General features: G+C 35.7%; 3 protein-coding genes across 3 annotated transcripts; 1 reads left to right on the top strand and 2 right to left on the bottom strand.

Annotated features, from left to right (window-relative positions):
• Positions 1-2,795: 2,795 nt before the first annotated feature.
• On the bottom strand, positions 2,796-3,802 carry LOC132171818 (nuclear transcription factor Y subunit B-3-like). The gene has a single exon (XM_059583221.2). It carries the CDS (start codon positions 3,641-3,643, stop codon positions 3,086-3,088), a length of 558 nt encoding a protein of 185 aa, XP_059439204.1. The 5' UTR covers positions 3,644-3,802; the 3' UTR covers positions 2,796-3,085.
• A 4,981-nt stretch (positions 3,803-8,783) lies between these two features.
• On the top strand, positions 8,784-11,104 carry LOC132171104 (Pollen Ole e 1 allergen and extensin family protein). The gene is made up of 2 exons (XM_059582330.2): positions 8,784-9,058; positions 10,718-11,104. Exons 1-2 carry the CDS (start codon positions 8,809-8,811, stop codon positions 11,059-11,061), a joined length of 594 nt encoding a protein of 197 aa, XP_059438313.2. The 5' UTR covers positions 8,784-8,808; the 3' UTR covers positions 11,062-11,104.
• A 161-nt stretch (positions 11,105-11,265) lies between these two features.
• Positions 11,266-12,388, bottom strand: MTACP3 (mitochondrial acyl carrier protein 3). The gene is made up of 3 exons (XM_059582331.2): positions 12,266-12,388; positions 11,817-12,025; positions 11,266-11,645 (listed from the first exon to the last, which is right to left on the bottom strand). Exons 1-3 carry the CDS (start codon positions 12,279-12,281, stop codon positions 11,478-11,480), a joined length of 393 nt encoding a protein of 130 aa, XP_059438314.1. The 5' UTR covers positions 12,282-12,388; the 3' UTR covers positions 11,266-11,477.
• Positions 12,389-14,096: the final 1,708 nt, after the last annotated feature.

Raw genomic sequence — 14,096 nt, 5'->3', positions numbered from 1 at the left:
GCAGAATCATTGGCATGAGCACGAATCTGCTACATTCTGATGCATGTCCACCATGTTAGTCTGCTTGTCCCTTGATTTTTATTCTACCATCCGATTGAAAGTTCAGTCTAAGTAGGGAAAACTTACCAGATTCAGTTGGATAGCTTGAAGCCTTGAACAAATAAAAGTAATAAACTTAGCAAACATTCCTTAGATTAAGCCTCAGATAGTCAGATCCTACGTACCCTTTACGCAACACCGATACCGATGAAAATACGTATTTGTATTGTGAAATGCCTACATAAGACTAATTAATGACAAGAAGCCGTTTCCCAGAAATTGAAACCACTCAGGAATTCTCCATAAACTATGAACTTTGCAACATCAGCAGAGCAAGTAAGCTTTCTTGTCAAGTATTTCAATGGAGAATTGTTGCTCAAAATCCATAACAATTAACAAGCTCTCTGTCCAGGCTTAAGTTTTTTGTTAGTATCGAATGCAACAATTGCAGTTTTGGTGTTCTGGCAAATAATAAAGCAAAAGAGGATAATTACAAGTTTACAACAATTCTAGTAATCCCCAAAGCTGATTTTCTTTTTTGTAAACCTCTGCATCTTCTTTCAATTACTGCTGTTATTATTTCCTCTTTTTCTTCATCTTAGATTCTTATTACTTTGACCTGAGGAAGGCTGCTTTTGCCACAGGATTCATCTATCCTTGTTGTAGAGGAAAATCATAAATGTGTTGTTGCATCAAATTGTTGTAATCGTGCCTTATTTGGAAGTGGACTCAACTCAAATCCGAATCCTAAATTTCAAAAACTTATGCAGTTATGAATGTTTTGGGCGTTATGAGAAGCTTTATCAATTGTGATGTAGGCTTTTTTATATTTCAGATGTCAATTTTCATTTAAATTTACATAGCTGTCGTTGTGCATCCTGGTATATTCAATTGCGTTATCAAACTGATATGTGTTCAAAATACACGTAATTTTTAAAACTTTATCCTTTGTTTGGCATCCATTCAAATTGAGATTCCTTGATAGAAACTCCTCAAGCATGGTAGCCAAAATGTCTTGGTTTTGGAAACATGTCGTTATCATGTTTCTCCCTCAAGTACAGTGCAAACTCTGCCTGCCGCCCTGCTGCACTGGCATGAAGAAGAGCATCCTTCTTCACTTCTACATATGGGATAATAGGAAAAATTCAATCGGCAGTTAAAACAACATAATATACACTGTTAACAAAACAAACCCTCAACTATAAAATAAATATTCTCCATTTTACTTGAAATAAATAGAATCTGATCATGGTTGGAGTCGGTGGCCGGCAGCTAGACACTACTCAATGATGTCGAAGGCTTTTAAAGCACTGTATATTTTGTTGACTCAAATTCCACAACCACTGGGGTAGTGCTCGGGACAAATTAAGGCTGTTTTAGACCTTTGGGTAGCCTTGACGACTACTTGAAGCAGTTTATTAAGAATAGACATCAAAAAGTTGAAATTATGTTGCCTTCTTAAACTTGTAAAAGGTAACTCTTCATTCTTGGCAAAAGGCCCAACGATAAAAGCAATACACCCGTTCGGAGCATTGACAACAATGCTCTTTTATTGATAATTTAAGGGTAGATAGCACCGTATGTAATGTTACCCGGGTAAGATAATTATGAGATAAAAATATAATTTTTATTATTACTTAGTAAGTAATTAATGGTTAAACATTTTATTTTAAGTAATACTATTAGTCACATGTTACCGTCAATCCGTCTTTAAAATTTTTTTTTTTAGAGAAATAGTGAACATTATTCTTTTCATTTGAAATGAAAACACAAACATTTATGCAATTTTCAAAATTTGAATTAATTACATATGTCAATTTAATGAATTTGATTGGAGAAAATTGTCGTGGGAGGAAAACTTTGTCGGACGTGGATACAATCGTACATGGAGAAAAAAGTAGTTGAAAATATGTAATTCAGTTGGAAGTAGCCAAACTCAAGTGGAGACAAAGGTGCTTCGTCTGTTTTCTTGTGAGGGTAGATCGCTAGACATGGAGACAAACAGCTAACTACTGGGGATTATGTTTACAATCCACGGTGGGCAAAATAGGCCCAATGTTATCCACTTAGCTATGAATTCTATCCATTATTCAATTTCTCAAAAGTTTTGTACATTTTCAATATATATGAACAGGTTATCCATCTCAAATCCTTATTGAACTTATACATTAATAACGTGTTCTAATTAGAAAAGAAAATAGTACATTATTAGCACTTCATCCTCAAATCTTAAAAAAAAAAAAAAAAAAAAAAACTTTACCCATTTATGATGTTTAGAATCTTTGATTGCAGTTATTGAACTAAGGATGACAATTCGGGTCGTGTCAAGGTATAAATATAATACTGTATAAATTAACTTTAATTAACTAACCAATTTAATTGAACAGGTAAAATCTCTTAATCTTAAACCGCCTGCTAATTTAATGTTGAATTCTTGTCGAATTCGTGCGTCGTGTAAAAATTGCTAATCTTATACTAAACATATGATTTGTTGGGATCAAAATCTCTTACAATTGAGGTATTCAAAAATTACAATATGATTCGGACACCCTACAAAAAGAAAACTACGATGCCCACTTAAGAGATCGGAATTGGATTTACTCATAATATATATTTTAAGTACAAATTGTCAGCTTGCTTGCTTACTAAGGATTTATATGAAGCATTTATCCTATATCACTTGATTGGAATAGCTAGTAACAATTAATGAAAAAGAAATTTAATTATCAAAAGTAATCAATATGATATGGGGTAATTACAATGCTTAATTGGAAGATCTAAAAGACCTTTTTTTTCTTTTTTCTTTTTCTATCTTCTTCTTCACCTTCTACTTCACAAAAAGAAGAGAAAAACCTACATTATCCCCACACAACCGATCACTCTAATCAAAAGGGAAGTGGAAAATCAGGAAAACAACAGAAGAAAACATGGCACCATATATAATCACCAGGGAAACATATCTCAATTTCTTTCAGAGCAAGTGAGAAATTAGAATCATCATCATCATCATCATCGTCGTCGTCATCATCCTTGAAACAACTGAAACCTACCTTGGCCTTCCGGAAGAGGCTCCACTACCACTACCAGATCCATACATATGGCCTTGATGATAATTGTGATGATGTCCCATCATCATCATATTGGACTGCACCCCACCATACATCCCACCCCCACCAAACCCACCCCCAGAGTTCCCACTATTCCCAACACTGCCATCGCCACCGTCTCTCTCCCCTTGCCTTCCCATAACACTCTTCTCTCCCTCCATCTCTCTGAACTTCTGCAGATAAATCTTCAAAGGCTCAACATACTCTTCGAACCCAAGCGTAGTCATGGCCCACAGAAGATCGTCGCCGTTGATCGTCTTCCTCTTCTCCCTCTGGCACTTATCGGACGCTTCTCCTGTAATGAAGCTGATGAACTCCGACACACACTCCTGCACAGTCTCTTTAGCTTCCTTGGAGATCTTCGCGTTGGCCGGCAGAGCTTTCTTCATGATCCTGCTCACGTTTGCTATCGGCAAGAACCTGTCCTGCTCTCTCAGCGACGACTCGCTGCTGAAGTTTGTGTTGTGCCCTCCGGAATCGTTGTCGGAGTCGGCCATGAATTTGCAGAGATGGGTTTTGCAGAAGAACGTCAAAGAGAATGAAAGAAAGAGTGCATGAAAGTGAGTGTAAATTTGCAGAGAAGTTAGGGTTTTGGGTAAAAGCTAGAGAGGCCAAGCAGTAGCAGCAAGCTGGGGAATGTGGTATGGTGGTTTGTAATTGAGAGTATAGAAGCCAAGTTAAGTATGGTTTAATCATCGGATTAAATATTAAATCGTGTGTGACAGGTGGAATGGTATTGGGCCGTTCGTTTTTTCGATAAGTCTCTGACATGTGGACGTGGGATGAGACGTTGGATTGAAATGGGTAGAGAAGAGATCTTGTTTGTTTGAGGTTCTATCACGTGATCCAACCCCTTGGCGGGGTCGGCTCAGCTGCAGCCTCTAGCTTGAATTTAAGCTTACAACACTGAATCATCCCATGCATTGGGGGAAATGGGATCTCGATATATATTGCCCCAAACTACAATTTAGTTGTTTCATTTGCATTATTTCATCCTCACCTAAAATGAACCCTCAATGATTTTACGATATCTTCACTTATCTCAAATATAATGGATATACAAAGGATTGAGATTCTTGCAATTCTCATAAAGAAATGGTTGGCGGCACCAATTTACTCAATTTTAGCCGTTTATTTATAATGAATGGTTGACAACGAGCTACATTATTAAGAGCCCAAAAAAAAGAAAAAAAAAGAAGAAGGTATTTTTATGTCTTGAGAGTACTGGCCAACCACCTCTTCAAAATGAAGAGATGGTCCGACTACTTTCAAAAATATGGTTTTAGAGGCGATTCGGTTACCTCCAAGTCATTTTAGGGGGTGAGCGACCACTCTAATATATTGGGAGTGATCGACCATTCCCTCACTTCAAAAGGGTGGTCTGACCATCTGTAACATGTTTTAAGTTGATTGATCACCATTTATTTGAGGTAGTTGATCACTCTATTGAACGAAAAATTTTAAGTCATTCATTGCAAATTATTAGCCCTTATCATTCTTAAAAATTGCAAGAAGCTTGAAAAGATGAGGAAATAAAGGAACAAATTAAGGACTAGATTTGGAATCTCTTGCATCACTTGGGCAAGAAAATAAGAGACAAAAAAGGAGATTAAGATTCACATTAATTAGCAATTGGGGTAGCTATTATGAGAAATTAAGCTTATATAAAAACAATTTATTTAAATAAAATTTGAATTGTTGACCGTTTGTTCGAACAAATAAATCTCATATATTCTTTCACATAATAACTGTCTAAATAATTTGAATAGCTAAAATTCCTATCAGAACGAGAGAATGGAAGAGCCACCTACGTAAAAAGAGCCTGTTGGGGGCTCAACCTTCTCAAGCCGTGCCACGCTGCCAATGAACTCATCTCGTCAGCCTTACGTGCAATTGATGATGTCCAGTTGTGTGTGGTGGGCCAATGTGATGATCCGATGGCGCTAAGACTTTTTCTTAATTGTCCACATTTGACGGCCCTGATTTCAAAAGCCATGACTATGTGGGTCCCCTTTTGCTGTTACAAGACATGCTACGTGGGCACATTGATGATTAGGATTGGTGGTAGGTTTGCCTACTGGACACCTCATTAGCTGATAATTAAAGTTTTATCATTAAGTTTAATTATTGGTCATGTTTCTATGTTGGGGGCATGCAGGGGTTCCACTTCACAAAGTGGTATGCTTTATCTTCAGCAGCCAACAGTGAAGCAGTATAGCACAACATAATTAAGGAACCAATTATTTAAGGAACCAATTAGATGCGTTTTCAGTGTATAGTTTTTGTCAGATTAATTACAAAAAAATGTAAGAAATTTTTAGAACCAAGATTTTCTTAATAAATTAGATTAGAGATAACATGAAAAGCTTGGAATCTTCTTGTCAGTACGTGTTAATGCTTCTCGCATATACCTTAGTGTTTAAGAACAAACAAATTATATAATACCTATAAAGTGAGTTAAATATTAATTTTAAATTGATTTTAATATATTAAATTAATATAATTAGGTCATGTAATTTGTTTATGCTCAAAGTGAAAATAAAGTGGAGGGACAGGTGCACCACTTTCTGTGTCACTGGTCGACCCTAGACATCCAATACCACTATAGTACTTCACATCCAATCAAATACTCAAACCCCATCTTTGGACGAAAATAATTATCGTATTTTATACTTTCATGAGCAAAAGTTGTTCTTTTTGTTCTTTTGAGATATAAGATTTGACACAATCTATACGGGATTCACCTACTCTAGAGAGTCGAAAGTGTGAAATTCAAGTAGATGGATCTCATTACCCTCATATCTCAGGCTGCCCGAATTTCATTGAAATTCAAGCAATCCCAATTCACATTTTTTTAATTATAAAAAATAAATTCGGTTAATTAGAACAAAGATTTTTTCTAAACTGAATTGAAGAAGTTAATTAATTCGACCCGGTCTATAAAATATTTTTTAGTACTATTGTAAAATCATATGTTTTTCTCATGCTAAGGGACAATTTTGTAAACGAAATTAAAAAAACTTTCTCGAACCTATTTCAGAGGAAAAGTAAGCCAATAGAAGTAGGTATAAAACCTAGCTTTGTGAGATCTTTATATCCCTATTATATGATTTCAAGGAGACTTGAAGATTAATTGGGTCAATGTACGTATATTATTTTTTACTCAAACGACCATGTGTAATCCACCATATGGTGCTTTTCATCTTTATATGTGCATTTATTGCTAATGCTTGCGGTTACGATCATCAGGGTCCTATCAATATTAAGGTGTGATTTAGGCATAAACAACTAGGCCATCATGTCCACATCCAACTAATAATGCATATAATTTTTGATCAGTCATTATGGTCCCATACATTTTTCTATCCAAACCCCAAGTGTTTTGCTCAACCATTAAGGTAATTGCACATTAATACGTACACCAAACCTTGCTTGTTAATTTGTCACCTTCATAGTCGAAATTAGTTTTGAGTAATTCTTAGAAAAAGGACCGTTTTAAAGAAATTTAATATTGTCTTTTACATTAATTTAATGTTGTTACCATGTTTTTACTCGGCTAGATATATCAACTCGCCTACTCATGCTCTACCCACTTGCATGGGTATGCAACATGTTACCATGCCATGTTGAGATTGATGACACATGCAGTTCATCGTATACATGTCCAACTTCAGACCATGAGGAATACATGTAAGCGAGAGATTGGAAGCAAACTCAAAGACTTCTTGTTGGAAGTGTCTGCAGGAGATTGATATCTTCTATGCTTAATTTAATAAGCAATTTGATAAAATAAAATAAAATTACAATGCAAGAGAATAGGGGTGCCAAGAGTTTATATGTACGTACCTGAAATGGCCGCCCGCCCTCCCTTAGGCAATAGGCAGAGTGTTTCTTCTCCTTGCATGCCTCTAGCCATGTGTTATCCGCTAATCAGGCATGATCTTAACCAAGTGTGGGGTGTTGCTAGAACAGTTAGAATCATGTGGCAAATTAAAACAATTATCTCCTTTGCCCTATGAGCAGCTAGTTAGCTAGTTCCCATGGGCCATTGAAATCTATGACTTGGGTCCGGTTGCTCAGCCCAAATGGATCTCCTCAACCTGGGGCCAATCGGGTGATTACCCAGTAAATCATAGATATAATTGTAATTTGCGAAGTTGAGAGGTTAAAAAAGAAAGAAAAGAGATGAATAACCGAAGGTTGTAGAAGATTTGTGCAGATGGGGGATAGATGAGGCAGGCTGGAAAATGAACAGAGAGAATTTGAGGTTACAAGACGTGTCTCTCTTCAAAGCTTGGTAAACGGTTTATTTTGCCCTTTAAAGACTACTCGATCTATAATAAAATTGAAATACGTAGACGATAAGAGTAGGCTACCAACCTCTACATTTAACTTCCTTTACCAACTTCCAACTTCCAAAATCTCAACCAAGCTAAGACCAAGACCAATCTTTTGCCCCTCTTTTTTCTTTTTAACTTCAAAATTGCCATCGATCGCCATGTTGCTATTTGACCATAAACACCCTTGACGATTGCTTGGAGAGAATGAGAGACCCCTCTTCAAATGGCCAAAAAAAAAAGAAAAGGAAAAAAAAAGAGAGAGAAATTAATAACCCCAACCCCTAGTCAATACATGATGTAAACACCATCACTATATATAACAATTAGTCATCATTAATTAATCTATTGGCCAAAATTATGATTATAACCAGCTAATTAATTGGCATTGTAGCTTGCAAAATCAATTGTTGCACACTAAGTATATATATATATATATATCATATTAAATATCACTCATTCTTGCCAAATGTCATTGAGCCAATAATTCTTAACTTATTTATTTTTCTTGCAATTACATAAAATGTAGATTGGCCAAAACACCATATATCTATTAAACCATTAGTCAATCATATGGTAAATACTTGATAATTGGCAAAAAAAATTTCATTGTCAACTCCAATATTGATGTATATAGATTGATGAACAAGTAGAATCCTTGGGTAATTAATTAGTTAATCTATATATATACACTCATTCCAGGATCATTCTATCTTACCTTTCATTTTATTTGAAAAGTAGATCCTTATTTTTCATTTTTTTTTTTGTTAGAGTGAATAATTCTTAATTAAAACTTATATAGTTTATTAAACAATGTATTTAATGATATCACTTTAACAAGTTCAATTTTCTCAACATGGCCTGTAATATGGGATAAGATCGAGCACTAAAGAAGTCAAGTAATAAAACAGCAAAAAGGGTAATATGATCGAAATTGAAAAGTGAAAACTATATTTGAACATCCAAGGATGGCTATGGTTGTAATTATGGAACTGATAAGGGCAGAATAACCATAAAAAAAAACTTACTAAAAGAAAGGTGGGAAGTCTCTTATATATAAAACTAAATAAGTCACGTAATAAAACAGCAAAAATGTAATTTTCCATGGGGGGTATGAAAAGTGCGAATTATGTTTGAACATCCAAGGATGGCTGTGGTTGTAATTTATGGTACTGATAAGGGTAGAATAATCATTAAATAAAAGTAAAAAAAACTTATAAAAGAAAGGTGGGGAGTCTGTTCGTTCTATATATATATATTGCTTCTCCATAAGCAACGTACGTGAAGTAAATCAGGGAGTTTTAGAAAGAAAAAGCTAAAAGAAGATGAGCCACTTTTGCGGCTTCCACAAGCTTGTGGTGTTGTTGATCATCTTCATCTTCTTCGCCGCAGCATCGGCATTGGGCGCCCGCGTCACCCAAGAAAACCTGTTGTTCGAAGAGTCCAGCCGAGAAGAGTTGGTGCAAATTGCTGGATATGGGGAGGAGAAGCTCTCCACCGTGCTTGTCACCGGTTCAATCCATTGCGAAGCGTGCCTGCATGCTGATGATCAACTTCGTGCCTGGCCCGTATCAGGTTTTTAACATGTTTGAATTATTAGGCTCAGCTTCTTTAATTTATCAGAATATTATAACAATTTTCTTTTGCTTTTTTCTCAGGAAGCAAACACTTTTTTTTATAGTCCTTTATGGACTACATATGTTTGGACTTCATTGAGAAACAAGTATGAATTATAGCTACTAGTTGAAAAATGAATGCCTTTGTCCTTCATCATCACACCATAAACATTCATTCAAGGTAGTCATAAATTGAAGTAATTAAAATAGGACAGAAGGGCTCTTGGAGAATCATATTTTCTATGAAAAATAAATTCCATAGGTAAAAGGCTAGTGCCTAAATAGATTGCTCAGCCAGATTCCTTTTGTGCTGCAGAATTTGGTACAGGAGTACTTTTACATGCATGGCCTAATTGATCATCAAATTATTTACTCTGTTTGATTTGTGCCAAAAACATTCATGATTTGTCCTGTCTTCCTATGAGTCGGAGACTTTTAGTACGTAATAACCTCTTGTAGAACATAAGACATATGAGCCCGCATGAGGATCGGCTCCACTTTACCGAATTGCAGCCAATTCGGACAACTTCAATCAAAGAGAGTGGGTGTAGAGCTCACCTCCGGAACTGTCCCACACCTTGAGCTGCCTGGAACAGACAACCAATCTTTTTCTCAGAGCTCTCCAAATTGGCTGCATTTCGGTCAGAAAATTGTAACCAATTAAAATCTCATATTGACCTTATATGGACCAGTTTGGAAGAAATTTCCTTTAACATAGTTCAATAAGTGACGAGTGACATCTCTCACATATATTTTTTTTAATATTTTTTAGTCATTTTACTAACCTAGAAGCCTAAACATAAATTTTTGAAAAACCGAAATATGTTGAACAACACTTATCACTTATTGAAATAGTTAGGTCGGAGGAAACTATAGAATGGAGGAAATTTGTGTTGTGTCCTACGAAATAATAATAATAAAAAGAAGGACAAATGGAGATGCCATCATGCCACATCAAAGCGTCATCTCCCCTTAAATATTGACAAATAAAGATTAATTCTGATTTAAATGAGAAGCAGAAACATCATTATGCATTTATGATTTGTTGACATGGATATAATTACGCTGAAAACAACCAATTATAGTTTGTAAACCCCTGCCCAACAAAAATAATAGAAAAAGAAAGGAAATTATGTCGATCTAAATGAATGGCAGAAACAACCATTTGCATTTATGATTATTTTGTCGTGAATAAAATTGGACAAGGATATATACATTAATTATGCTGAAAAAACAACGATTTGTTTGTAAGAGTTGAAAATGATGTATTAATTGAATTTAATCCTAGATAAGTTAACCATAAAATTTATGTTGTCTATGCACATTTAGGATAAAGTTTTGCTCTCCAATCCGGTCTATTAAACTAAAGCATTCTTAGATTATATTGTTTTCATATGCATTTCCAATAAGATTAACAGAGCATGATTTTCACATATACCCCGATGTTATGTATAAAAGTGCATGTTCAATTTGAAGGTTTTGAATCATTATCCCATTGAGTGGTACATCATGCATGCTCAAAGCTTTCAATCATTTGCAAATTAAGTGGTATTGTGGATAAATCTGCCCATCATCATCATCATCATGATCACCATGTGGTTTACTCTAAAATCTGCAGGTGCTTTGGTGGCCGTCAAATGCCATAACCCTGGGAAGAAGAGTAGATCAAGATGGGCACAACAAGGTGTCACCGATGAATTCGGAGATTTCATTGTGGATCTTCCTTCCCAACTCCATGCAGTCCCCAACTTGGAAAAAACATGTTCCATTACAGTTCTTCGAGTCCCAAAGGACTCACCCTGTCGGCCAGTTTATGTCAGAAAACAAAAGGGACTGAGACTGTCATCAGCTGGGAACAGCATTCGCATTTACAATGCTGGAAGGATAAAGTTCCTGCACATGACTTCTAGACCTTTGGAAGCATGCATGAAGAGAAGTGGTGACAAAGAGATGATATGGTAGGCAATATATATAGAGCACCATGGCTCATCTGGATGGCGCTTCAGTCACAGCATTGAGTTACAAGGGTACCATCCTGCTCAACCTATCAGTTGTAAAGATGCATGGATAAAAAGGAAAGTAATAACATATACAGCATGTGTGTAAATAATAGTAAGTTCTCATAGTGAGAAATACCATATATTATAGTTCTTCCACAAAAGAAAATTGAAATGATTGAATTGTAGTATCAATAACTATAAGAGAATTATGTAAGAACACAGAGTGTTCTAAAGCAACATCAAGGCGAACCCAAAGAGAAATTTTGCAGCCAATAAGAGTAATCGATAACAAGAAACCATAGAGTGCACATCCTCCAATAAAACCTTGAATGCATGGTAAGATTGAAAAACATAAGAGGACTTCTCCACAACTTTTTGCTAAGCAACAGAAACAATGTACTTTGCAACATCTGCACAGCACGTAAGCTTATCTGCTTTCTCGTCAGGGATCTCCATGGAGAATTCTTGCTCAAAAGCCATAACAAGCTCTACCCTGTCTAAGCTGTCCAGGCTTAAGTCCTTTTGAAAATCAGCTGTTTCGGTAACCTGTTCCAGCATAATTCGAAAATAACATTAATTTCATTTCACTAGTAGCCTAATTTTGTAAAAACATTTATCTCAACATAGAAAATTGTCCAACAAGAATGCACAAAAGCAAATTTAAGATGGACAAATGATAAGAGTCTGTAGTGAGTTTTGACAATAACCATCTATTACCTTAGAGGCATCGATTTTGTCGAATTTCTTAACCAGTCCAATCACTCGATCCATTATTTGATCAGGGCCGGTAGTTGTTGATGAGCACATCTGGTGGCTCAATTGCTGGAGCACATTCCGGTTCTCAGCTAAAAACCACCTTTCAGCCGATCCCCTCACCCTCACATGCCTCAAGATGGAATTTCTTATGCTTTGCATGTTCAGGAGATCTGAGAAATCCAAGTAATTGAATTAACATAAATCTGCTTCATTTGAGGTACTCAAACAAGAACTGGTTATTACCAAAACTGATGTCAAGAAAGGAACACAGAAATTCAAACCAGTTAGAAAGGTTCTTAACATCTAAAATATGCTACTGGGTAAGGAATGTGTTTACAATTATAACAGCTTGAATTAGATGGGGCTTATACAATAACCACAACATTCTGGCTTCAAAGATTAGACTTCACCTAAACATATGACCATTGCAGCTAGTAAGGTCTAGCAGGTGAAAACTACTCGATCCCTTGCAAAATACAGTAAAAATCTCAACTTCTAGTAGTTTTTATGCATAGCATACCCGTTTGGTGATTGGGACCCCAAACTGTATCATATGCCACCAAGGAAACTTCCAGGAAACTCCCAGGTTAAAAGTTAAGAAAATCATAAAAAGCATAGGAGAATTGTACCAAAGCAATGTAGGAGCTTTGCAAAGCAACACAGTTCTTAGATTTCTTTTAACAAAATGTTGATGATTCCGTCAGCATTGGCACTTACCTATAATAGGCATGCACACCGCCGAATCCTGACACGCATAATCTTAAGATGAGATCCTAACATATTACATCAAAGCCACAACATATGGCGACCCCCCGAGTGTTTGTCTCCCCAACACAGTTTGTGTGTGTATGTAGGTGGGTGGGAGCACGTGCAGTTTGAGCTAGGGTTTAGACCCAGTGGACCAATCTTGATGTTCACTCATATGGTCTGCTCGAAAATCAATTCCAAATTGCTTGTCAAATACTCAAAACAACAAATAATTCTCCTGGCAAAAGGTTATTCAATTTACAATTTCAGGGACACAAACAAACTGTAGAAAACTAGTCCAACCTTGCATATGTGATACAGAACCAGGATGTTATTACAATAGTAGGAAAATGAAATAACACAAGCCATCTAACTTTGATTAGAAAAGCATCACAGAGAAATTGACAGAAAGTTCAGAAACCTAGTACTGGGTAGTATTATTGGTGACATGAGTGTTGGATTTTGGAGCCACAAAGAAACAAATATAAGGAGGCAAGCAAGAGGTGATCGAACACTCACGAGATTAGAACTGTGCTTGGCTCTTTCGTTTGGTGCTACGTTGCCTATGTGTTTGGTTTATTGCCCGAAAGAAGTCATAGCGCTATAATGACACCTGGCTGCTCTCTCCCAGTCGTCCAAGTCCCTTCGTGGTTGAAAGTTTGAAACTAGAGGAATCGTGCGACTTCAAACCGCCACTCATAGCAGCCTAATTCTTGGCTAAGATGCCAAGCTTTAAATGGGCTGGGCCAATCTTTTGGTTGCACTTTACTAGTTGTATTAAGGTGTTTGTTGTGTTGCCCCAGATGAACCTTATCAAGTTAATTATTAAATAATTAAATTTTATTGTAATTAACGTTGCAATACCACATGTACTAACCCTCAATTTGTTACAGTTTTAGGAGTATTTTGTCTTTCTGAAAAAATTTAGTAGGGTCGACACATCAAACAAGTTAAAATATTGAAAAACATTGCAAATAGAGTGATGAATTGATTGACTAAGAGTAATTTTATGAAGAAAAAAAAGAAAAAAAAAAAGCATAAGTTACATGTTTTTTTTTTCAAACCATAGAAACATAGAAAGTAGAAAACCAGTTCTAGTCATGTCATGAAATAGTTCAAACAAGTTGAAAAATAAAAAAGAGAAAAGCTCGTGTCTTTTTCACTTCACATCTTTTTCCTCTTTTACCTCAGGAAGTGAGAACAATTTACCCAACGTATAATAATGGGAAATAAGAATAATAGTGGAGGTGAGTCACATAAACGCCCAGATGAGCACATCTTGATTAAAGAATTTATATTTATTATTTTAAGAATGACAAAAGAATTAAAATATAAATATTAAGAGCAATTTTCTTATGGCGTTCATTCTGAGTCGCCTAAAGCAGAGATTAAAAAAAAAAAAAAAAAAAAAAAAAAAGCGGATTGAGAGTTGAAAAAATTAGCAGTAAATAATAAAAGTTGGGAAGAAACGAAAGGAAAGGACTTTGTCAAAAT

Source organism: Corylus avellana, chromosome 1 (assembly GCF_965113065.1).
Source record: "Corylus avellana chromosome 1, dhCorAvel1.hap1.2, whole genome shotgun sequence".
Lineage (NCBI taxonomy): Eukaryota > Viridiplantae > Streptophyta > Magnoliopsida > Fagales > Betulaceae > Corylus > Corylus avellana.
The sequence above is the reverse complement of the archived record's forward strand: the minus strand, read 5'-3'. Positions and strand labels throughout refer to the sequence as shown.